The sequence below is a fragment of the Girardinichthys multiradiatus genome, chromosome 3 (assembly GCF_021462225.1).
Source record: "Girardinichthys multiradiatus isolate DD_20200921_A chromosome 3, DD_fGirMul_XY1, whole genome shotgun sequence".
Classification (NCBI taxonomy): Eukaryota; Metazoa; Chordata; class Actinopteri; order Cyprinodontiformes; family Goodeidae; genus Girardinichthys; species Girardinichthys multiradiatus.
In genome coordinates, this window is record NC_061796.1 from 4,832,683 (window position 1) to 4,859,275 (window position 26,593).

General features: G+C 38.8%; 1 protein-coding gene and 1 long non-coding RNA gene across 9 annotated transcripts in view; one reads left to right on the forward strand and one right to left on the reverse strand.

Annotated features, from left to right (window-relative positions):
- Positions 1-26,593, forward strand: part of fhod3b (formin homology 2 domain containing 3b) — a 138,676-nt gene that overhangs the window by 92,423 nt on the left and 19,660 nt on the right. For 2 of the 8 annotated variants that reach the window (XM_047360484.1, XM_047360486.1), the window contains exons 6-15: positions 13,764-13,858; positions 14,738-14,849; positions 16,752-16,846; positions 18,037-18,180; positions 18,295-18,542; positions 20,967-21,065; positions 23,242-23,301; positions 24,841-24,927; positions 25,054-25,191; positions 25,575-25,625. In XM_047360484.1, the coding sequence (XP_047216440.1) occupies positions 13,764-13,858; positions 14,738-14,849; positions 16,752-16,846; positions 18,037-18,180; positions 18,295-18,542; positions 20,967-21,065; positions 23,242-23,301; positions 24,841-24,927; positions 25,054-25,191; positions 25,575-25,625 (1,129 nt within the window). The remainder of the gene's footprint in view (positions 1-13,763; positions 13,859-14,737; positions 14,850-16,751; positions 16,847-18,036; positions 18,181-18,294; positions 18,543-20,966; positions 21,066-23,241; positions 23,302-24,840; positions 24,928-25,053; positions 25,192-25,574; positions 25,626-26,593) is intronic. The other 6 variants (XM_047360487.1, XM_047360488.1, XM_047360490.1 and 3 more) reach the window with 6 other exon arrangements.
- Positions 5,127-5,967, reverse strand: LOC124865427. Its single transcript, XR_007037587.1, has 2 exons — positions 5,752-5,967; positions 5,127-5,563 (listed from the first exon to the last, which is right to left on the reverse strand). It is a non-coding gene; the product is annotated as an uncharacterized LOC124865427 (long non-coding RNA).

The window sequence follows — 26,593 nt, forward strand, 5'->3', positions numbered from 1 at the left end:
AACACTGCCTGCGAGCACCTCTAGGTATGGGTCTTCAAAACTTTCCCAGCTGGTCCTGTCAAAGCAGTCCTACAGTTGGGAGGCATCATTGGGCCAGGTTTCAACAATATTTGTGACAGTAAGAGCAGTTGTCCTGAGGGGGCATAAGCAGGAATAAAACAGGGACAAGTGGTCAGACTGGTCCTGGTGTGGTAGTGGCTAACCTAGCTTGATGTTGCTGTAGTGCTTGACTATTGGATTAGCTCCTCTAGCACAATGTACATGCTGGTGGAGTTTGGGGAGCAGTGCCTTTAAGCCAGCATGATTGAAGTGCCTCACTACAATGTGCACAGCATCAGAATGCTTGTTCTGTAGGTCGCTAATGCTACTATGTGGAAGTCCGACAGTCGAGCATCAACATCCAGTGGGATGTAAACAGCAATTAAAAGAGTACAGTGAACTCTCCCGGGAGATAGATGGGCCTGCATTTAATAGTTACGTAGTCCAGGTCTGAGAAGAGGTGACCGTCTACAGTCTCTGTACACCAGCTGTTCTTAATGTACACAAAGAGCCCCCCCTCCTCTGCTTTTACTAGAGTCCTGGGTCTTGTCCTGGCACTGAGCGGTGTAGCCTGCTTGCTCGATAGCAGAATCCGGGATTCACGATGTTGTTTGTGGCTACCTGAAACCTCAGTTCATCCATTGGCAAGGGATCTTGCAATGGTGAGAAAAAGGCTGGGAAGCGGTGGTCGATGTGGCTGTCTCCTTAGCCTAGCTAGTGTGCCGGCTCTACAGCTTTGCTTCTGCTTCTTCTTCCACTTCCGCTCAGGGCACCACCTTCGTCTCCTTTCCCCGGGGTTGGTAGAGATCCGGGACTCCTAGCTATGGAGAGCCTATTTAAAGGAGATCATGCCAACTGGAGACATTTGTTACTCAATCCACATGTAATCAAATATTTAAAACACCGACTGGGAAACCCTGGGGCTACAACAGCTGTGTGTTCAAACGTAATTCATGATTAAATGGGTGATAATTATATTTTCATTAGGCCTTTGTATAGTCTTTCCCTAAATAAGTAAAATCGTCATTTAAAACTGTGTTTTGAATATACTCAGATTATCTTTGTCTGATATTAAAATGTGATTGATGATCTGAAACATGTAAGTGTGACAAAACAAACACCAAAAACAAAAAAAAATTGTTCAAATACTTTTGCACAGCACTGTATAAGAGCAATCTTGGATAAATTTTTGGAAAACATCTCCATAAATTATCATACCAAGGAGGCCATATCTCATCTCCTGCTGCTTTATGCTGTAAGGTACATAGTATTTATAGCTTTAACAGATAGGACTTGTGCCGTGAACAAGCCAGATCCAGAGGTATAACTATGTGAAATAATTTATGGCCATATTATTCATTTTTATACTTTTATTTCATCCTGTCTTCTTTGCTCCTTTGAGGTGTGTATATTTCTCTCTCTGCTGCTACCGTTTTAGGATCTCCTGTTTCTGATGACACGGCTATTGTATCATGGCTGTGATTTTCTTCTTTGTGGCAGGAGATTTTCAGAGGAACGTCTGTGGGGAAAATGGAGCTGTGTTCCAGTCGAGTGTTTCATTGCCTCCTAAGCCGTCTGGGACCTGGATCACCGCTCCCAACGCAGGGATTTTCTTGGGCAGCCATATGCACTATATTTTGAGCTCACCTAAAAACACCACACCCTTTTTTGTTGTTTTGTTGCTGTTAGTCTCTGGCGGGCTGTAGTGGTTCGAACTGTACATGTTGCAGGGTCAATGGGGCCGAGAGGTGACATATCTGCTCACTGTCTTTCATCTTTCTGCCAAGGTGTTGTGTGATCCAAAAGTTCACAGTAAACAAGCAATTTTCCTTCCCTCCTCTTTTGTAGCTGAACCAGCTATAGCTGTTTTAATTGTTGTGTTGAGATATATAAACAACAGTAAAAATTTAAGTTCATGTCACATACCTCATGTTAATAGTCAACAGATAAACTGAACCAAGATTACAGGCTGGCTTTAAATGTGATCATGTGTTCTTGAAAAAAGAAGCACATTTTTCCAGGATACCATTACATACAAGAGGGTCTTTCTAGTGCTCTTAATTTAGAATCTGGACTGTTATTTTGACTACCGTGCTTTGAGTGAAAACCCAGGCTCAGTTGAGTCAACAGCAGTGTTGGAAGCCCTTCTTGGAAACAGTGCGTTCTGCGTTGTCTGGCTGTGTTATAGGTCGTCTGCTTCTGAGGGAAAACCTTTACGATGTCCCATCGTCTGGATAAACAATTCCATTCTCTCTGAACTGTGTCAGATGGCTTTTGTGTAAATGGGTTGGCATGTGCATGTGCTTTGGTTTTAATTCTTATCATTTACTTGTTTTTGTGATTAAAATTGGGCCGATGTCAAGGGAGAAGACAACTTAATCAGAACGCCGGACTAGAAAACGTTAGCAGGCACTGTGTTTGGAATGAGAATGAGCTCTCCTGCAAGGCTCTAGAAGGCTGAATTTCTGGGAAACTAATGCAGGTTTCTCACCCAATCTCCTGCATATTTGTTCGACACCTATAGCTCATGCATGCCTCATTCTTGACCAAAAAACCTAGAATCCAGGTTGTTCAGTCTTAACTGGCAAAATAAGTAAATTTATTATTTACATCATACTAGTACCACATACAGGTCCTTCTCAAAATATTAGCATATTGTGATAAAGTTCATTATTTTCCATGTCATGATGAAAATTTAACATTCATATATTTTAGATTCATTGCACACTAACTGAAATATTTCAGGTCTTTTATTGTCTTAATACGGATGATTTTGGCATACAGCTCATGAAAACCAAAAATTCCTATCTCACAAAATTAGCATATCATTAAAAGGGTCTCTAAAGGAGCTATGAACCTAATCATCTGAATCAACGAGTTAACTCTAAACACCTGCAAAAGATTCCTGAGGCCTTTAAAACTCCCAGCCTGGTTCATCACTCAAAACCCCAATCATGGGTAAGATTTCCGACCTGACTGCTGTCCAGAGGGCCACTATTGACACCCTCAAGCAAGAGGGTAAGACACAGAAATAAATTTCTGAACGAATAGGCTGTTCCCAGAGTGCTGTATCAAGGCACCTCAGTGGGAAGTCTGTGGGAAGGAAAAAGTGTGGCAGAAAACGCTGCACAACGAGAAGAGGTGACTGGACCCTGAGGAAGATTGTGGAGAAGGGCCGATTCCAGACCTTGGGGGACCTGCGGAAGCAGTGGACTGAGTCTGGAGTAGAAACATCCAGAGCCACCGTGCACAGGCGTGTGCAGGAAATGGGCTACAGGTGCCGCATTCCCCAGGTCAAGCCACTTTTGAACCAGAAACAGCGGCAGAAGCGCCTGACCTGGGCTACAGAGAAGCAGCACTGGACTGTTGCTCAGTGGTCCAAAGTACTTTTTTTGGATGAAAGCAAATTCTGCATGTCATTCGGAAATCAAGGTGCCAGAGTCTGGAGGAAGACTGGGGAGAAGGAAATGTCAAAATGCCAGAAGTCCAGTGTCAATTACCCACAGTCAGTGATGGTCTGGGGTGCCGTGTCAGCTGCTGGTGTTGGTTCACTGTGTTTTATCAAGGGCAGGGTCAATGCAGCTAGCTATCAGGAGATTTTGGAGCACTTCATGCTTCCATCTGCTGAAAAGCTTTATGGAGATGAAGATTTCATTTTTCAGCACGACCTGGCACCTGCTCACAGTGTCAAAACCACTGGTAAATGGTTTACTGACCATGGTATCACTGTGCTCAATTGGCCTGCCAACTCTCCTGACCTGAACCCCATAGAGAATCTGTGGGATATTGTGAAGAGAACGTTGAGAGACTCAAGACCCAACACTCTGGATGAGCTAAAGGCCGCTATCGAAGCATCCTGGGCCTCCATAAGACCTCAGCAGTGCCACAGGCTGATTGCCTCCATGCCACGCCGCATTGAAGCAGTCATTTCTGCCAAAGGATTCCCGACCAAGTATTGAGTGCATAACTGTACATGATTATTTGAAGGTTGACGTTTTTTGTATTAAAAACACTTTTCTTTTATTGGTCGGATGAAATATGCTAATTTTGTGAGATAGGAATTTTGGGTTTTCATGAGCTGTATGCCACAATCATCCGTATTAAGACAATAAAAGACCTGAAATATTTCAGTTAGTGTGCAATGAATCTAAAATATATGAATGTTAAATTTTCATCATGACATTATGGAAAATAATGAACTTTATCACAATATGCTAATATTTTGAGAAGGACCTGTAGTACCCCCTTTTGCCTTCATAACTGCCTTAATTCTTTGTGGCAAAGATTCAACAAATTGTAACATTCATCAGAGACACATATTGAGACGATGTTTATTTACAGCTGATTCAAGAAACCAGTTGGAGAATATTTGATCCTTGTGATGGTTCATTAACCTGGTGGAAGCAGCCATCAGAAGATTGGCACCCTGTGGTCAAAAAGAAATGGACGTGGTCAGCAACCATGACGACTGGTCCAGTAGGAAAAGTAGTCGTCTTGCAATCAGAAGGTTGTGGGTTTGTTTCTTGCTTCCTCCTGCCATATGTAGATGTGCCCCTGGGCAAGGCACTTAACCTCAAGTTGCCTACCGATCTGTGTATTGGTGTATGTGTTAGTGAGTGTGATTGGGTGAATGTGGCTCTAATGTAAAGCGCTTTGAGTGGTCTGCATGACTGGAAGGGTGCTATATAAGTTCAGTCCATTTAACAAGGCAGGCTATGAAGGTTAAAATGCTGCTCAGGTAATAAAAGGGGCCCAAAGTACGCAAAGAAATCACACCATGAGATCACCAACAACAGTCTGAACCAGTGACAAAAGCTGGATTGATCCTTGCTTTCATGTTATTTACAGAAAATCTGACCCTACCATCTGAGTGCTGCAGCTGAAATCAAGAATTTTCAGACCACTTGATGTTTTCCGATCATTTTTCCAGTTTTGGTGAGGCTGTGCAAATAGTAGCCTCAGTTTTCTGCTATTTGCTGACATAATGCTGACAGGAGTAACATTATGTGTGGTCTTCTGCTGCCGTAATCTATCTGCTTCAAGGTTTAACGTGTTGTGCATTTAGAGAGGGTGTTCAACATACCTTAGATGTCTCATTCTAAATAATGAGGACTCTCTATTTACACTGATGAAATTAGCTCATATCTGCCTGCAGAATGCTTGAAGCAACCTCAGCACAACTGCAGTCCAACAAATTCAGATTTTTTAAGTTGATAATCATTTAATCACTTGGAGGCACTCTTAAAAATGTGTGATGACAAACATTTAGTTTTCAAGATATGTTTTTTAATCCAAAAAATTAATGCACTCAATACAAGTCTGAATTTTTTTAAAATAAAAAATTCAGTATTGCAGTAGAAGGTTTATTTAACAGCTTTTAGGTTTTGTTTGTCCAATAGGTTTACTCATAATGGGTCCCTGTCTCTGCTGGGCTGACAGGAATGACTCCACAATTGGAGGGGGGAATTTTAGTTTCTCATGGTTTCAGCCGTTGATGTCCCAGCTATCAGTGCTGCACCTCCACCTTTTTGATAAAAAAAAAACAAAAAAAAAACAAGACATTTTTGACTGTACATTGACCAACACATTGCTTCAATAAAAATAACTAACTGTCATATCTCTATTTTTTGTGGTGGACCAAAAGGCAGACAAGCACAGAGAAAAGCAGAGAGGTGGTCAAAAACTCCTTTAATTTAAAGCGAGTCCACTGACATGCAGGCGAGGTGCAGGGTGACAAGATTATCCAGTTCAAGGATAAAATCCAAAAGACATCTCATGAGGACATTGAAAAGACATAACAACACCACGTGGAACAAAGGACGAAGGCAAACTTAAATACAGACAAAGGTGGACAAGAAACAATAGGGCAGGTAATCAGAGGAACAGGGAACAGGTGACACAAGGAGGCTGGGAGGCAGAGGGAGCAGGTGAAACAGATAAACCAATAAGGAGAAACACAGACCCAAGCAGAACAGGAGAAAAGATGACTAGAATAAAAGTAAACATTAACTAAAGCTAACCTGTTAAAAGGAGGAATTGGAGAATAAAGATAAACAGTAGAAACAGAGCTGAGAGGGACAATGAATGTAAAGGGAACAGAAACTGAGTCATTAACAACTAAAAGAGGAAAACTAATGATGAGAGGAGAACAGACAGGGAGGCAAAAGGAAACCAGAATTGTCAGAACACAAAGTGATGAACAAGAATACAAAACTTCAAACAAGAGCATCTAGTAAAACAAAAACACCAAACCACAAACAACGTCCAAAATCTCACATCCTGACAGAAACAAGTACTTTGTAGTTTATCTTATATTTTCTATTAATCCCTTTTGATATATTTATTAAGACTAATACAAAGAGTTGATATGTTTCTGTTAAAATATAAAGTTGTAAAATATAAAGCTTATTTATGCCACTCCCTTTTTAGCACATCCCTATGGCCCTCACATTAGCAAGAAGCTTGCATCTGGACCCACTTTCACCCCACCTGCCTGACCTATATTCTGCCTCCCCTTAGTTTTCTGCCTGGACTTATAGATGTTTTTCAACCTCAACAACCCCACTGGCAGGGGAATTACAGTCCCTTCTCAAAACCTGTTTTACTGTAAAATAATTCAGAATGCAACAATTATATTATTAGTCTATTAGATTTTGTTACTGCACCAAGTTCTTACTTCTTCAGCCCTGACATTGGCCTCGGTGCCAAACAATCATTAGGTACAAAAATATATATTCTGTAGTAATGCAACATCCAAAGCACTGAAATTTATGATATTTGAGTGAGCTTTTTATTGGATTTGTGCAAGTGGCCAAAATCAGAATTACATCAATATCCTCTCAAGAGCAGTAAGAGTTTATAACAGCTCATCCTTCAATTCACTTTACAAGAGGGTGGATTTGATGTAGTTTGCCAAAGTCTGTCCTGTTTGGATGGAATGCAGAAGCTCATCTGTTGGCAAGATTCCCTGCTGTTCATTGTCGGTTTTCTGCTTTTTTATCATTTATCATTTGTTTAGTACAAAAGTACCTCTACATTCAGGTCTGAGGGTGTAAATGTTGAGAAAGCAGTTTTGTTTCCTCCATTTACTGATCCAGCCAACTCCAGTCCGCCCTCTTCACTACTGCTGTTCATTATGGCTTGCAGTGCTTGCACAGCCAAATATCAGAGAGGTTTTCCTGCCTTACTTAATGCTAATGTTCCATTAGCTTTGTTTGTTTGTCTCAGGGGATTTTGTTTGGGATTAGGGCCTACACCAAATTTTGTCAGATGCCAAATACATACGCGCCTGAAAATGGAAGTATCCCCCAGTTGTTTTACTTTATGGGGCTCAGTGCAAGTCTGGCAGACGGCACGGTGACTGAAATTGCTCTGGCAGAGGCGCTTTGTCTGGCTCTAATGGTCTGGGTGATTAGCTGACTACGATTAGGAGGCAACCCACAACCATGTCCTAATCCAGATCATATACAGTGAGAGCAGAGTAGTAAACTTGTCTTTTTATTGCACTCAGACTCTAAATCAGACCCTAGCCTGAAGCATTGAATGCAGTGAAGAAAAATGTCGGAAACAAAAGGAAATCTGTCAACTTTCAACATAATCATCAGATAAAGTTTCTTGTTTTTTTTTTCTTGAACCTAAATTATAGGACTATACACACTAGTTAAATCATCACTACATACAATTAATTTTAGATATGCATTTTCTGATCTCATTGATTAGCTTTTATATTTATGGATAAGATTTCTGTGTCAACAGACTAAACGTTGAAACCATAAGCTAATTTGCAATGTTTGCCCTTAGTTGGGCCTGCTTACAAACGTAAAAGATATCATACAAATGTACAACGTTTAAAATGCTAATCCAAAAAGAGTAAAACCACAAAATCAATTAAGATCCAAAAACACAAGGTTGTTTCCATCCATCCATCCTTCTTCTCAACCTGTAATACAATCTGCAATACAGTATCTGCCATAAAATTGATGGTGAGGTTTTGTGTATGTTTAAATATGGCCTGAAAGTTTAAGTCAGACAAAGTATGGAATTTGGACAGCTTTTGGATAGTTGCAATTAAGTCTTACATGGCCTCAACTCTGTGCAGCCATTACTTTAAATTTCTTCCTGGTTCTCCAAACTGAGTTGACTTTGTTGTCAGGTTCCTGTAATTTATTACTGCTAATAAATAACCACACAGTACCTTTATAAAGAACAGAATATGCCTATAAGAAAGTTAAACCATAAGGTGAAAGGAAAAAAAAACATACTCAAGACTTGCACTTGTTTTTGCAGTTTTTATATGCTATTTTAGAGAGCTGAAACTAAAAGTGTACAAACAAAACATTGCTCTTACCTCATGTCCATGAAGTCAGTCATATATTTTGCTCTTTAAAATATTTTTGGAAAAGCAAAAACATACTGTGGCAGCATTATTTGAGGTCAACCTTGCATTTCATCAGTAATTGACTTTTTTTTTCAGCCTTTAGGTCATGGGTTTGTATGGCTGTCTGTGGCTAACTACAGCTCTGAAGGTTAACCGGCACTGTTGCCAATCCCCATGAAGAAGCCAGCGATGAAAAACAGCTTAAGAAAACACTATAAAGCACTGCAGGGCTGAGGAGAACTGTGACTTTTTCCATAAGTTTATTACCACAAGCAACTTGACTCTATGGTTAAATAAAATGCAGTTTAGATCAGTATAGTTAGTTTAATCTGTATTTTCCCTCTGCAGAGGTTTCGTTTTTCTAATGATAGGGGGATAATCAAACAAAACTCTACATAAAAATGTTTGCTGGAGTGTACTATAAAGCAAAGAGGAATTCCTGATAATATGTAGAGCTAAATTTAAAATGTGTGTCCAGGTCCTCACTAAAGTGGAACATACAAGATATGAAGCTCCAGCCTGGATGGAGAACTGGTTGTAACCCGGAGTACTGGGAAAATAGATGTTGAACCCTGACAAGCCAGTTTGGCTGACCCAATTTATTTAAGCCGTAAAATGTAAATGAAACTGAATTGGTAAGTGCAAGCAAAGCACAGCCTTGTTTAGGTGATTTTTTATAAATAAACTCTGAGTTTTTGAAGTGAATCTACATTTGATTCAGTTAGCTTGAGATGGTCCAGCCTCCCAGACCTCAGAGCACTTCTCAACTCAACAGTGGTCATGGAGCTGCCCTTCCTGCACATTCCTGGGGCTGTGGAAGATAATTACTGTGGTTTATGAAAGGGAGAGGCCCAGAAGAAACAGCTCCATCAGACCTTAGTTGTTTAGGTTTGTAGTTCTCTCACAATTCTAGTTCAGACACAGGATCAGGTTCTATCTCCTACAATTCACAGGTCTGTGGTTACTTTTTGAAATTTTCAATCAATCAATCACTCAATGAAGGAAAAGAAACGTTTCCAGTTGAGATACAATAAGCGATCTATAGATACCAAGCTTTTCATCAAACACTCTCTGAAGCTGCATTTCAGTTAAATGTAGCTCCTTTTGCACAATGGTTGGGTTTTAAGTTACAATAACTGCATGTATGAATGCAACTAGTATGTAAGTGGCATGCAAAAGTATTCATACCCCTTGAACTTTTCACATACACATTACAACAACAAACTTTACTGTGTTATTACTGAGTTATCTCTGATAAACCAACATTAAGCAGTTCAATTTAAAGTGTAAATAAAAAGATGATTTTAAAAATTGGTTTACAATTTCTCTTTGTAAAGTGTTGTGGGCATTTGAATACAGCCACTTTTGCTCTGGTACTCCTAAGATCCCTTAAATCCCCTAAAATCCAGTGCAACCATTACTTTTATAAGTCACCTAATGGATGAATAGAGTTGATAGAGAGCATTAGTGAACAGACAACAACATGGAGACCAATGCTGTGGAGCATTTTAGAGCACTGTTAGGTTATAAAACAATATCACAAAGCACTGTTTGATCTAAAAATAATTAAAAGAGTAGTAAACAATTACAAATCAAGACATGGCCATCCACCTAAAATGACTGGCTGGGCAAGGAGAGAATTGGTGAGGAAAACAGCCAAGAGGCTACAGAAGATCTACAAAGATCAACAAGTTGTACCTGTTAACTGTACAGATATTAGTCATGCATTCTACAAATGACCTTTACAGAACAAGTAGAAAGTCATTGTTGAAAGAAAATCCTTAGGTGTGCCTTTTGTAGGTTGCCACATGTCATGTTTCAGGACACACCAAACATGTGGAAGAAGTTGCACTTGCCAGATGAGACTAGAGCTTTGACTAGAGATTAGGGTGGAGGTGCCCCCAATAGCAGGACAACAACTCTAAACATACAGCCAGAGCTGCACCCATGGCAAGACTAGAAAATATATTTGACAAGATTTTGGCAGCTATTTTGAAATAAAAGAAAAAATTCAGTTTTTACACTTGCAGCTGGTTTTCCAGAAAGAGGTTTTTGTCACGTTCTGAGGTTCAGGTTAACCAAAGTGCAGACAAGAGCTAGGCAGCAGCATGTTTGAAGGAGTCTTCTTCTTTATTTAAAGAATTATCCAAAACATAGCAAAAACACTGCAGGTGCAATCACAAGACGAAAATCCAAAAACTTACTAAGTTTACTCTGCAGGAACATATTAGACACCGTACTTAGGCGAGGGATTGTGAAAGGGAGGAACCAGCGAAGAACAAACAAAACCAGAGAGCTTATGAACAGAAGGAAGTGGAGTATGGACCAATGAGAATGAGAGGTAGGAAATCAGGGGAGATGGAATTCAGGTGTGGACCAGGCTGCAGAGAACTGAGGAAATGTGAATAGTTGCTAAGGTGACCAAAACTACAAAAGGGAACGAGAGAGGACCTAGACCAGAAAACAAAACTATAAGTAAACACAAAAACTCAGGGAAACAGAACTAAGCGACTCTATGGACATAGATAGATAACTAAAGAAAACATAGGAACCTAAAATAGTCATTAACGAAAGTAAACTGAGAACTAGAGGAAATAGAAGGAACACCACAAACTAATAATAAACAAAGAACCCATAACAAAAACCTTGATCGTAAAATAAACAAAAACTAAACCAACACTGACTGAGATAACTGGAAAGGAAACAGAGAACATGAGAACTAGCATTTGTGCAAAGCAAAAGTAAATAATAACTAAAAGCTAACCAATGGGGAAGGCTGGCAACTATAAAAACTGGACAGAGGAACTAAACTTAGTAAGGAGAGCAATAACACCGAGATACAAAATGAGAAAACTAAACAAGAGAATCCAGGGAAGACAAAGAACTATAATTATAATAATAATAATAATCAACAATAACACACAAAGTAATAAGAAAGCAATCATTAAGAAAACTAAGAACGAAATGGAGAGAAAACAACAAAAACTAGGAGGCGGTAAAGGGAGCAAAACAACTTAAACACTCATGATTACAAAAACCTAAAGTCTCTAAACAAAAAGGTAAATAAACACAAAGCCACAAACAAGGTCCAGAAATGTCGCACCACAACAGTTTTTCCACATACTCTTTATTTAGGGGGAGCTGAAGAAAAAGAGAACGTAGCATTCTAGATTAGCTTACACTGAATAACTTCCACATATAGGTTACTTTACCAGAGTGTACCAACTCCATCTGCTGTCCATATAGGCAATCATTTAGAAAGGGATTGGATACTTTTCTCACTGTGTTTCTAGAAATTCCCATAATGAAGGGCAATGTAGTTTTCTTTAAACCGTATACTGTTCAGCTGATACGGTTTCTGGTCTTTTACATTAAATTGTACCAAAGTGACCTCTGGCAAGGAAGGCTGTCATGAAGCAGCACTTTTGATAAATGTGAGGAAAAAGGTAATGTTTATGTGGGTTCTAGTGTGGTTTATAACGGTTTGCATATATTTTACTTTTTATTGAATAAAATACATCTGTGAAATAGACTTTCGGTCTTGTTTTTCTTTTACTTGGCTTCATGTTTAGGCAAGAAATCCATTTTCTTTTTTTAGATTTTCTTTTTTTAACTAACGTCTTACGATAACATGTCAGAGTGATCTGAAAGGTATTTCATTTTGTGGCTACCAGATAAAGGCTCATCTGTCAGCAGCTTTGTGTAATGGCACTTTTAAAAGCCTCATTAAGGCCACCTATGCTTTCTTACCCCTGTTTACATTGGACATTCCTTAAAAACCACACAGCACTTCTGCAGATACCTTCTACAGGTGCACGCAAGAGATAAAAGTCTGCAAAGTGATCCTATTGAAGGCATGGGTTTGAAAAGAAGCGTGCAGGCTCAGCTGTTTCTGTATTTGTGTGTGCATTAATTTAGTGGTATTGTCCTTGCTGCAGAGCGTGCAGCAGAAATGAACTTTTAAGTGAGTTTTGGTCTGACACATTGGGACGAACTGACTCATTGATAAAAGATGAACTGCTGCTGCTACAGAAACCCACAGGCATGCACAAACACACGAAGATGTGCGTTCACATACACACATGCTCTCATGCTTGATGTACACACAGCAGCTGCACCCAGCTTATCTACAGCAGATACATGATTTTTAGACTCGCCATAAGAAATAGAGAGGGAAATGTATCATAACTGTTGGCATTAGCATGATGTCTCATGAGAAAGGGTTTTAAATAGAATAAGAAAGGATAACATTGTTCTGTTTGTAAGGAACATTAATACTATTTTCCTGATTCAGTCACGCAGTCTTTGAGCTGCAGTCAATATTAAACTAAGGAATTCGATATTTTTAATGTATATTTTTAGTGTAACACCCACTTTTACAAGATGTCAGCTTTTGCAGATGTAACTGTGATTTTCAAAGAGTTTCAGTCATGTTTTACCCCAAAGCTGTAACCCCTGCCAAAAAACAGGCCCTCCAAAAATGTTCCACTTTAAATACATAATTTTGCTCCTGTTCCATACTACCTTTTTTCTCAAGTCAGTTAATGCATCATTCACACTTGTTATGTATTCTTTCTGTAGAAGTTTCTGCCACTGTAATTTGTTTTTCTGAAGAAAATGACTAAATGTAAACTTTTCTCCCAAACGTCTGCTTGCTGGTTCATTCACGAATCTTTTTAAAACAGACTAAAACCATGGCACAATGTAAAAAATCAGCCTGGAACAGGGTTGGTCTTTACAGGGTCTTGGGGAGATCATCTGGGATGCATTAAAAATGCAGTGTCCTCATTATTAAACATGCTGGAGAGGTTCTCTGACTTTGGCCCACTATAGATGTACTTAATCAGAACTGGCCTCATACTAAGGCCGCAGCCTCATCACACCCAACCTGGCTGGTAGTGCTCCAAGTATTTTTTTTCCAATGATCTTGGCAACTTGCCTATTGTTCTGGCTGGAATCAAAAGATTCTTAACAAGCCACTGCAGCAAACAATTGACCAGTTTGTAAGAATAATACACACACCTCCAAAGTGCACATATAGTAGTTGCTAGGTTTTACAGGCTTGCTGCAGCAAATCGACATTGTTGGGCAAGGCCGCATGCTCTTTGGTTCACTGTGCTCTCTACAGAAAATCTCCTGACCTGAATAATTTTATTCTGCTAAGATAATGAAACAAAACTGAAAGTCTTTACTTCCTACTTGTCCTTCACGATGAAACTAGTTATTCTAAATTTGCAGTGATTTTTTCTTTTTAAAGCATTTCTAAACACACTTTCAACATTGACCACTTATTTGTATTTGTTTCTCCTAATCTTATTGTTTTTCTCTGCACTTTTTCTCTCCCTAGCTTTAGGTCAGCTAATGCTGTACGTGGATGGGATGAATGGCCTCATATCTCACAATGAAACAGTCCAGTGGCTTTACACCTTGGTCGGATCAAAGGTAAAAAGAATATGACGCTTAGCTCTGAAAAGATCTCCACCGAGTCCATACATTGTAAACTCAGTAATCTCCTACCAGCAGCCTCAGCTCGCTAATCTCGTCAGAGCACTTCAAACAGATTGAATCAAGAACTTCATTGTCCACATGGATTCAATCCTCTCCTGACATTGTGGTACTTAAGCCCCCTTGTGGCGACATTGAATTACCGCACTGAAGGAAGTTTCTCTTTTTTTATTGTTAGAGCTTACATTTGTATCTCTTAATAACAGAATACTTGGCTTCTGCTTTACTACGTTTATTGAAGAATTGCCCTACTAGAGCTGACATAGAACTTTCACAATAGATGCATTTAGTTTTCTTGTTTTTATTTTTTTTTCCCTTCCAGCCTGCTGAAATTATGTATTTTGTTACCAGGAAATAGCTCTCACAAAATGATAATATTACACATTCCTGAATGTAGAGTTATTACAGATTAATGGATGTCAGCAATGTCTAAAGTTGAGTTTAGAGCTTATCGTTGTACTATTAATGTTATATGGAATTATTTCGGATTGCTATATTACAATCCCAAATGAGTCACCAGATGCAATTTCTCTCCCGCTATAATATTTTAGGTGCCATGCATTAAAAACTTGCTTGCAAATAATATATTTTGCCACTTGGATTGGGTTTCACTTTCCCTTATGTTTATCCCTGATAAAGATCTTAGTGACAAAGATCCTACAGCTCAGTTAGAGTAGGAACATTAGCATGATGGGGAAAAACATTATTTTGTCATAACATTCAACAATTATATTGCAATGCCATGTTTTCCAAATATTGTGCAGCCCTAGTTGAATACTACATTTGAGCCTTTTTTCTATTTTGTATTTTTAATAGTTTCGCCTGGTGGTGAAGACATCCCTCAAGCTGCTGCTGGTGTTTGTGGAGTACACGGAGAGCAATGCTGCCCTGCTAATAAAGGCTGTGAACACTGTGGATACCAAAGGAGGTACAGGACCAGAAAAATGTAATAAATAAAGTAAAAACAAAAGTAATACATCTGACACTGAACACAACAGTCATACCAATTAAAGTAAATCTTTTATCAAATATCAGTAGAGTGGAAACCTAGTGCTGGCTATATTTTTTTTATTCTGTTGAATTTGTTTTAATTACTTTATAAATGTGAATGACTAATTGCACCCCAAAATATAAAACAACTTGATTTTAGTTTTTTTTTCTATCCTTTTTTTGTATCCTTTATTGCACACCACAAGATATGCAAAGATTAACCTTAACCCCATAAAAATAAAATTGACCACCTATTGGTTATTTTTGTGCCTAAAACAGGGAAACTGATTCATCAGGCTGCAGATTCTGCACATTAACATATGTAGAATTAATTAAGGTTGGTTCCAATTCTAAGAGTTTCCTCTAACTATTATCAAATGTAGCAAATAGACAATGTAACTAACTTTTTATTATCTATTTAGCAGCCTAAAAAAATTTGCGGCTTAATCTTTTATTCTCATACTCATCCCCTGGTTGTGGTCACCTCAGATGTTCAGGCATCCGTTTAAATCACCTGTAGCTGTTTTGAAACTACACCTTGGACAGAGCCAAACTCGACTATCGTACACGCGCACACATGCTTGTACAGAGTGGCTTCTTTGCTCACTGAATGGTATGGAGAAAAACAATTGTTTTATGTTGAAAAGTTGAATAATATAAAAGCAATAAATGAATACATTTATTTTTTTTGTCTTTTATTTAACCAGGTGAAGTCCCATTGGGATCAAAACAAGGGTGACCAAGCCTAGAGATCATAATAATTGCAAGGATAAGGGCAGATTCCAAACCACATATTGAAGAAATCAATAATTAGTCAATAATTTAGGAAATTTAGAAAGTCCCAAAACTGACACTGTTTATTGGATTCAGTTTGTCTAACATTTAAGACAGAATAAAACACTTAAAGTGAGATGAGTTGAGATAGTTTTAGTTTGATTTTTAAGGTAGTTTAAGCGGCGAGGATGGCAAAACCAAATGCTCATTTCCCCAGTTCACTCGAAACCCTTGGAACAATCCTGTAAGAAGTGCTGCAGCAACACAATAACGATGAGTGAGGCAGCTAATACCTGTAATAAACTTTAAGGTCCTGTGATACACTTTTTTCAGAGGCTAAAGACATTTGGTTGAGGCACTCATATACAGAACATCATTGTGAAAAAGTGGAATAACATGGCAGCCAAAGGATTTGAAAAGCTTTAAAAGAGATAGAGGTTTTTGTTACAGTAACAAAGCTTCATCCTTAATTTGCTACCCAAATAAGGGCTTTAAATTAAATATTTTAATGTCTTAAAATTGCTGCTGTAGAGTAAAAGCTGAGGAGTGAAACCCTGAAGAAGTGATCATATCCACTGCCCTGAGCTGCTCCATGGCTGTTTTTTTGTTTTTCCAGAAAAACTGCAACTCCCATCTTCTGTGGGCTTTAACTACCTGCTCTAAAAGCTCAGCATTGTCCTATGAGCAAGCAGCAGGGTTGGCCTTCTGTGTGGAGGTGTCAAATATCCCTCTGTCTCACCACAGAGTCTAATCATTGTTGCTGAGAATTACACAAGAAGACTGAACATAATCCCCAGGCTCCTGATGAGAAGATGTAGTTGACCTTCTGGCTAAGCACAGTGGAGATAAGGCCACCAATGCATTTTTTTCCAACTGAAGCTACAAAATGCATGTTTTTAAATTTTTGTCATAGGGGTCATTTAACCTCTTTTTATGCTATAAGATGGACAGATGGATTGATTTTTTTTTTTTTATCATTTTCCAGTATTTTTGTAAATCTTAACATACAGATGTGTTTGTTCTGGTCTTGTAATGCAAAAGCTCTTGCATGACTTTGGTGATGCAGGTAAAAAACTTTGGTCAAATGTCATGGAGATCCTTGAGGAGAAGGATGGAGTGGATACCGAGCTGCTGGTGTTTGCCATGACACTCATTAATAAGGTAAATACAGAGTAATAACAACTTTACATATTATTGTACAACAAGCTTTTACTAATATCTCTTTTACTATGTCCACATTGTAATGGATTATAATAAACTGTTATCAATGTTTAAAGCACTTCTAAAGATGAGGATATACTTAATTATATAAGGAAGTGTTTTCTGCAAAGGAGCATTTGTTCTGTAATGTAATCAGACTTGTGAGGGCACTTTCTCTGTTAGATCAGCCAGTCTGGTAATTTTCCCTCCAGTTCCCCTCAAGTAAAACAATCAGTAGTTGAATCTGATTATTTCTTATGTCAAACAGTAAAATAAGCAGCTCTAACACTTAAGAACAGAAATAACAATAATTTAGAGCAACCTAAAATAGCCACGATTGCACTTGTGCAAAAAATATACAGCAACCTCTTCAAAATTAAGTAAACTTTTTACAGTACCAGGCCTTTATGCACATTTTTACCGGGATGCCAATGATAATTGAGTTTTCACATCCACCGTCAATTATAATAGATCCTGATGAACCTGAAACTAACTTCTGCTGTTTTTGAAGTAGATTTAAAAAATAAAAGCAACAATTACTTGTTAATGATATGAGTACTACTATTTCAAAGCCTATGTTCAATTCCCAGTGAAAATCATTCAATAAATTAATTGAAACAACTAACAATGGAGGCAATATGTCTGAGCTGGTTTCATTTATCCAGTGGTTTGTAAGATACATAAAATGTATTATCATTGTAATACAAAAAACCTGCATGGTAACCAGTTAGCAGCAAACAAAGCAAAACAAACTATTACTATAGATTACTATAGTCTGTTTTATCTTTCTATGTTAGAGAGGAGAAGGGTGGGATAAGGGCGGTGGAGGCGAGAAAGGGGGAAGGATGGAGGTGACAGCTCTGGGGTTGAAGTGTAGTCTGTACGTGCTTTGAATTTCCCCAGTTGTAGGGGCATAAACAGTCCATTTTCTGGGTGAGTGGGATTTTTAACAACATTTTTTGCCCTCTTTATTAACTGGCTGTTCTAGATTGAGTCCAAATTGAGAAGCTTAACCCCTATAATCCTCTGTGCCGTTTTTGTTATACATCCCAAGTCTTTCCTGTTGTCAGCAGTGCAGCTGACAAACCAGACTGTGCTTCAATAACAGGAAAAAAAATATTTGTTTTAAAACAACAGCTTTTTTTCCTCAGACTCTAGCAGCCCTTCCAGATCAGGACCCCTACTATGACATGGTGGACTGTCTTGAGGAGCAAGGCATCGAAGCCACTGCCCATAGACACCTGAGCAGAAAGGGCACCGACCTTGATCTTGTTGAACAGTTCAACATCTATGAGGTCAGAAATCACTCACCATAGACAAATATTACACCTAAACATAGTATTCGTTTCTGACAAGCCTGCAGGTTATGTTTAATCACCATGTTAAACTATGATGCCCATTTGGTCCAGATGACCCTTCGCCACGAGGACGGGGACAATGAAGCCCAGTTGCCCCCATGTGGCCGAAAGGACCGCCGCAGGGCTAGCGTTGGTGGTACCAATGAGAAACGGGGCCTGGAGAGACGAAGGAGCCGCAGACATTCGCTTCAGAATAACACAGACCATACTTCCAGCCCAGCATCTCCAAGCAGCCCTCACCCCCATTCCAGCAGCTTCCTGCCCTTCGGTGGCCAGCGGGTCGAAGACATCAGCGAAAGGTGAGGCAAGGGAAACAAAAGAAGGTAAAAGCTGAAGGATATATAAAAAAACAGACGTTTTGTTGGTACATTTCTTGGATTTATTGGTCCAGTCTTGAACAGATGCATCTAATCTATCCAGAGCTAAAGCAGATAATATATTATAATTTAAAGGATGAAACTGGGAACTTCTGCAGAAAATTGACAATATATTAATTTTCTTCATGTGAGAACCTCTCTGCTGCTGCAGACGGCAACAGGAACCATCTATAAACTCATGGAATGAGCTGTCTGGGCTCTGCTTTATGTCAGGTTTACTTCAGAGAGAGTACTCTGACCATAAACTACACAATTTCATGTGTTTTCATATCAAGCAACCCTTTATTGCTAAAAGCACACAGAGTTCAAAACTAATGTTTTGATGGACATTAAGTGAACTTTATTTAACTTTTTTATTGTACCGGGCATCAAAAAGAAACTACTTTGATTTTGACTTTCAGTCTCATTAAGGTACAATGTTAAAGCAATCCAGTGCCTACTCATGTTCTTGGCTGCACTCAGGTCTTCAGGTTTGCTAAATTCAATCCAGCAGGCCATTTGATACCATCCTATCCTCTTCCATACTGCCACAGGAAATTCAAGCTGCCTTTGAAGATCACAATTTTCCATATTGTTAATGAAATCCAGACAACCTGGAGGGATCCAAACTGCAAACTGGCAGCAGAGTTATGTGTGATGATCCCACCCTATCAGTTAAACCAGATGAGACATCTCCTACAGCTCTAACTCTGGTTATTAAGTTAAACCTAATCATTTGTTCTTGTCAAAATTTGTCATTATTTTCTTGGTATTGTATTAATGCAACAGTGGATCTCAAATGTGTACTCATTCCTGTTAAAGTGCAGATTTTCATGATGTAATAAATCCTTTCAAGGTTTTATCCACATTTAACATGACATATTGTTTATCCTGTACAGTTTAACTGGAAAAAAACTAATAAATATATAGTTTGCACACCCTTAAAGTATTTTACTACGTATAGTCTATCAGATATTTGGCAGTATTAGAAAGCTTCAACCTTCAAATTCAGGAATTTACATGCATTACCTTAGAGTTTGGTATAACTGCTTTGTGCATGATTTGAGTCAAATGTTTTGGTCAGTGGCAGATGTTGGTCTTTCAAGGAGGGGAAGCTCAATTTCAAGATTGCTGATTTGCTCGTTTCGCTGTCAATCAAAAAGGGATTCAGCCTCAGACAGATCATCCAGTCATCATGCAGAAGCCGAGCGTCCGGGCCAGTCGAGGCCAGCCCACTGCCCCATAGACCCCCAGAGACGCTGAGCGTCCGATGGGCGGGACAAAGCCCAGAATTTTTGCTTTGCTATTGAACTGTTTAAAGCACTGTGAAGCTGCGGGAATGAGTGAGAGGAAAGCCGCGTCGTTACCAGTGATAAGAAGGTGCAACTGGCGCAACTGAGTCAGATTGGTATTCACGTTCATCTCAGGGACACTAACCACATCTCCTTTGTTAACGGTATGATGAACAGATTATGGCATGGCTCCTTCAGGCATTTGGAAATTGTAACCAAGGATGAACAAGACCAGTAGAGGTTCCCAGTTCTCTTCCTGATATCTTGACTGATTTCCTTAGATGTTCCTTTGTCACAAAAGGAAGCAGTGTGTTTAAGATGTTTCCTCTAGTTAACTTAAATGTTGTGAATAAACCAATCAGAAGCTTACAAAGCCATTACATCATCATCTCTTCTTTCCCTACTTTTTTTTATTAATGATTGTAGTGTATGTAAACTACATTTGAAGAAAGTAATAGAAAAAATCTCTGTCTCATTATTTTGGGAGTTGCCAAATGCAAAAAATGTTGGTAATCCTCCGTTTAAAATAGGAGAGATTCAGTCTGATTGAATGTCAGACAGAGAGAAAAAAAAGTGTATGTATCTTTTTGGGCAAACAGGTTAATACAGCTTTTTTTTTACATTCCCCAAACTTATTTGTCTGATTTTTTATTACAGTACAGATGGAAAAAATGAAGTGTTTTTTATCTTAGCCTTACTGTTTGCATTACAAAAACCTGGCATTTTCATTTTTTGTGTCTATACTTTTGAGGGTTACTGTATGTTGCAGAACTTGTATTCTTATGTAGCTTTATCTGTTGCATGTAAATATCCATTGCTTGTTTTTTTTATGTCATCATGCTAATCTTGCTAACATCTGCTAACATCTTTCATTGCTTGTTGCTGTTCTACACTACTACCTGCAGCGCTTTCTCTGACAAGCATGTCTTGTGTGTCTCATTTCTGTGTGTTGTCTCCCCTGGGCCAACCATCTGCGGTTTCACATTGTCTCCTTCCAAATTTCCACTCCCCTCCACCTGCCCACCTACATCCTCCCTTTCATCCATTCATCCCTCGGCCCCTCCTCTAACCACAGAGAAGAGGAAGAGGAAGAAGAGGAGGATGAGGATGAGGAGGGCGAGGCAGAGGAGGAAAGCCAACCAGACACCGAGCCCTCTAGACAGGGCTCTCACAGGTATTTGAGGCCAGCTAAGCAGGATGCAGTTGCCTCCATTTTTCTCTTTTAGCATCGTCCCTGTCTGATTACCTTACTCCTTCTCTTTGGACTCCTACTTTCTTGTATTTTGTCCCCCTAGTGTGGCTCCAGATGTAGCAGGTCCTTCTAACATGTGTTTGAACTTAAAGTGTATGACCAACCTCCTCCTTAAAGCCAGTGACCCTGAAGGGCAGAGAGACTTTCTCAGCTTCAAGACCAGAACAGCATCTCCTGTGTCCATCGCACCTAAAAAGAGGACCTTTAGTCCTTGGTGTGTTCCTCTCTGCCACCATTTTCTTGTTTGGTGCTGTCGTTACAAAGACAGGCTTTGCACATGCTCAGTATTAGTCAGCTTAAAACATTTCTTGTCCCTTCATTCTTTAAGTTAAACCAGACTCAGGTTTCTTTTAGATTTGATGAAGGACTTGCATTACTACTGGCTCATTACCCATTGTGAACACATCACTACTGAATCCTGTATTTCTACCAGTAAAACTCCAGAAAGCATAAAAGCACAACTAAAGACCCTGTCATTTTATATCTGCCCTTACTTTAATACAGTTTAGCACTTTAAATCCAAGATCAGTTACACTGAAGATATCTTGTATTAATTCCCCACTTTATAATAGTTGCCAGAGAAAATTTTGAACCCATTTAAGTTTAGCTGCATCCATCTCACGAGCCGATGTGAACCACATTAATGCTCTGAACCGGAGTTAAGTTAAAAACAAATTGTTCAGTTTATTCAACGTATTAGTGTGAGGGTTTCTATTACCGTTACTGTTTCTCAGATAATCTGTTAATTAGCAATGCAATGATCAGGTCTTTACTGGCTGATACTGATATCTGGCCTTCTTTGAAGTCTGAACTGACGTTTTCTCCTAAGGGCTGTAACTGCTGATCAGAATTTTGCAGCTGATTTCCAGTCTCCAGATTTTGTAAAAATTTGACCTGTAGGTACAGATGTTACGTGATTCTGAGTTCACTTTAAGACTATAATATAATAATAATAAATTTTATTTAAAAGCACCTTTCATAACACACAATGACACTGTACAAGACAAGTTAAAAACAGCAAACAATTTGCCAAAAAATCATTCCAATCATTTACAAATCTAGCATACTCCATGACAGACACAGGCTGGAAGCCCAAACTTATAGAACAGAGTAACTTTGCTGTAGTCTGTTTAGCTTTTCTGTCATCTGATGAAAGTCTTGCTCTCTCTCCCTCTCTAGCAGCCTGAGTAAACCACCAATGTATTCCAGCATATAGAAAATATAGTTTGCATTTAAATACCTTCTTTCACCTGTGTTCGTTCTCTTTTTAAAAACCTTACTGATACAGAAACGTCACTCAATAACAGGCTCCACACAGAACAATGTTGTTGCTTCCGCAACCTAATAGGGCTTAGGTATGGACTGGTTACTGTTCGGAAAAAGATTGGATTTCTGACAGTCCTGCTAGATTGTCAGCAGTCAGGACCAAAGAAGTTGAAAATTTGTATATTCTGTTCACCAGTGGATTTCTTGGTGCATCTCTAACTATAATGCCCTTTTGTGAAACGTTTATTTGACAAATAAACATTTTCCATAAATAAATAAAATGTGCTTTAATCCAACAGAAAATAAGGAATTATTATTATAATTCATACTCTATTTATCCGTCAAAGCATATATTCTAAAAAGGAGTAGGTTTTCAGTTTTGAAGCATGTAACAAACGGTAAAAAACTGATTAACTATCAGTCAACCAATCACCGGTCAAAGTGGATCCAAGGAAAATATGTTGATTTTGACCACTGGCCTGGTGCAACACTAACCGCAATAGAAATTTAAGTAGTTTCTTATCATGTCCCTGATTGCTCCGAAGCTGATTGCCTATTTAAAAAGTATTAGAAACAATACAGTTAATTGAGATTTGTAGATGATAATTTTATAGTTTTTAAATTATGTGATGTACTGTGCTTTTTTGCTTTCTAATAAGCTCATTGACTCAAGGCAAAGATGTGTTCTTCCTGTCTGCTTTGTTGTCATGTCTTGTGGTCATTAAGCCCTCTATCCATCTGCTCTCTAACTAACTCAACTGTATGACTAACAGTCGACCTCGGTCTCTGTCTCTCTGATTCACATTACTGTGTTTCTTGCTTCCATCATCAGTCTGACAGATACGACACCTTCCACTACTTACTCAACTAGAAAGCCCTGCTGGGCTGAGAGGTAAGACCAGGAGTTAAGAGGTCCTAGGTAACAAGAGTATGCAGAAATGCAGATGTTAACTTCTGAAAATTTAGACCTGAAACACTAAAAGCTATGATTGAACAAATACGCATGTATGGGTGCTTCTAGGTAAATTAAGATATCCTTCAAAACTAATTCATTTCAACAATTAGATTCAAAAAGCAAAGGTCATATATTGATTCATTGCAGAGCTTTAACTGCTGTTAATTTTGATTATCATGGCTTATGGCTAATGAAAACCCATAATTCAGATTCTCACACAATCACTATTTTACATAAAACCAATAGAAGGATTTTTAATACAGCCTACTTTAAAGTCTGTCCATGTACTGTACAGTAAATGCACTCAGAATCACTGCATCAGTACCACTTGGCATGGAGATGATAAACCTGTGGCACTGCTGGGGTTCTCAGGAAGCCCATGTTGCTTTAATAGCTGTATTCAGTTCATCTGCATAATTAGGTCTGATGTTTCTTTTCTTCCTCTTGTCAATACTCCACAGATTCTCTCTGGGGTTCTTAGGTCAGGTCAGAGTGTTGGCCAGTCAAGCACAGTTATACCACGGCCATTAAAGCAGATATTGGTACTTTTGGTAGTGTGGGCAAATGGTAAGTCCTCCTGGAAAATTAAGTCAGTATCTCCAAAAAGCCTGTCAGCAGAGGAGAGCATAAGTGATCTAATGTTTCCTGGTTGATGGCAACGCTGACTTTGGACTTGATAAAATTCAGTGGAACAACCCCTGCAGATGGCAGTGTTCCCCAAATCATCATTGACTGTGGAAACCAGTTTGGACCTGAATCAACTTGAATTCTGTCATTCCCTCTCCACTTCTTTCTCTAGGTCAAGGAACAACAGTCCAGTTATTTTCCTCCTTAGTCAATGTAAGACTCTTCCATGGCTGCCTCTGGTTCAGGGGTGGCTCTACACATGGATGGCCAAAGCTGAAGCCCATGTCCAGGATAACTCTGTGGGCTGTGGCTCTTCAAATACTGACTCCAGCCGAAGTCCATTCCTTGAAAATGTCACCCAAACTCTTGAATAGGATTTGCTTCACAATCCTCTCAAGACTGTTTTTTGTTCACCTTTTTCTATCATACTTTTTCCTTCTACTAAACGTTCCATTAAGATAGCTGGATAAAGCATTCTTCTGTGGCTTATCCATTCTTGTAAAGGGACTGTGTGCCATAAAACTCAAGGCAGCAGTCTTTTTCCTGAATGTGTAGACCAAAATATGCCCTTTTTAAAAGAAAGAAATTATTGATCTTCTGGAATGTTTACAATTTCTGAAAAACTGAATTTACTTTACTTTCACTGTAAGCCATAATCCTCAAATTTAACAGAAGAAACAATTTAAAATATGTCACTCTCTGAGTGTCTAATGAATCTATATATGAGCTTCACTTTTAGAAGTGAAATCTGGGCTTTGCATTGTGTCACAGATGCATTTTCTTTTTTTATTTTAGTAAAAAATAGAAAAGACAAGCAGTGTTAAGTTGTTTCTTCTTGTTCTTTACCAGAATAAGTGGTAGATATCAGACTCCGACATCACTCATCCATCGACTCAGTAACTCAGCACCCTCCGCAACTGACTGCAAGCCTGACAGGTAAACACATAAAGGCATTTTGTAGCTTTAATAACATTAGATGTCACTTCACAAAATGAACACAAAATGTTTAACAACACCTTGACATATTTTCCTTCTCTAATTTTTACAATCCATTTTTACAAGCAAAACTGCCATTGGGAACTTGTTGACATCCTCGTACAGGCAACATCAAGAATCTCTGGCCGCTGAGAGAGAGAAGAGACGTCTGGAAAGAGAGGAACGTCTGCTGAGGATTGAAAGAGAAGAGAGAAATCGATTCAAGTTAGTCTCACTTTGCCAGTTAGATAAAACCCAGTAAGACTCTATGTTGAAGTGTGTGCATCGTCTCTTTACCATTCAAAGCTGTACAGTACGCGTGGATCCATTCTCAGCTCAGCTGAGGTGCTCATAAATCTCTCCTGAGGCTGAGAGAAGCTGGGTTTTATTTATGAGAATCATTACACTCACTGAAATGTGACAGGAGGACTCTGCAAAAACATTTGTTCTCTGTACATGTCACATCATAGCCATTTGTAAACCATATTCCATATCTTTAACGTCAAAGCAGTCTACTACTTTGGGATTCATGCTTAGTAATGTATACATTATACAAGTACTAAATTGTCTTCTTTTGAAGCTCAGTTACTTTTGTTTTTTTGTCTCAGTCGTGATCATGTGGAAAAGAGGGAAGAAGCAAGACAAGCCAGAGAGGAAAGGTGAGTTTACTTTGCTTCAGTGATTTCAGGTGGATCTGTGTTTTTGTCTCTCTGTGTTCCTATTCTGTTCTCAACTCTGTGAACCTGGATATCTAGCTCAAATATTTGAAGGAAAGCCTAGAAAAAAACTCATTATCAGCAGGTAGCAAAAAATGCCTCAGCACTTTAAAAAAAGGTAGATGTCATTTGTCATCATTTGGGTCTCTGATTAATGGGATTATGGCCCCATTTTTCCATAATTATCCTGGAATGAGACAGCATAACTAGCTAATATTCACAGATACAATCAATGTTATGTAAGGCTCTCATACTTCCAAAAATGTCATTTTTTCTAAGGCTGGACATTTTTAATTTATCATTTTCCCGGAAAACATCTCACTCTGAATTAAACAAGTGGACTAAACAACAGTAAATTTAGTCATTCAATTAAATAATACCAGTTTTGCACAGTGCATGGAAAAAGTATTAATACTCCTTTAACTTTTTTCCCATTTTCTTACATTATAACCACAAAATTCAATGTATTTTATTTTGATTTTGTGTCTTTTGGGGTTTGTCTTTATTAGCTTCACACATGTAGAGATTGACATTTTTGCCTATTGTTCTTCGCAATATAGCCCACCTCTGATAAAGAAAGGCACCCCTGCTGCCACCATATTCCACTTTAGGGATGGTATGTTCAGTGTGATGCATATTGTTGTTTACATAGGCCAAAAGATCCAGTTTTGGTCTTGTCTGTCCAGTTCACCTTGCTCCAAATGTTTGCTGTGTCCCCTACTTAGCCTGTGGAAAACTTTGAACAAGACTTCTTATAACTTTCTTTCAACCATAGCTTTCATCTGGCCACCATTCCATAAAGGCTAGGGTTTGTAGAGTGTGCAAATAATAATAGTTCTGTCAACAGAGTCTCCCACCTCAGCTGCGGATTACTGCAGCTCTTCCAGTGTTACAGTGGGCCACTTGGCTGC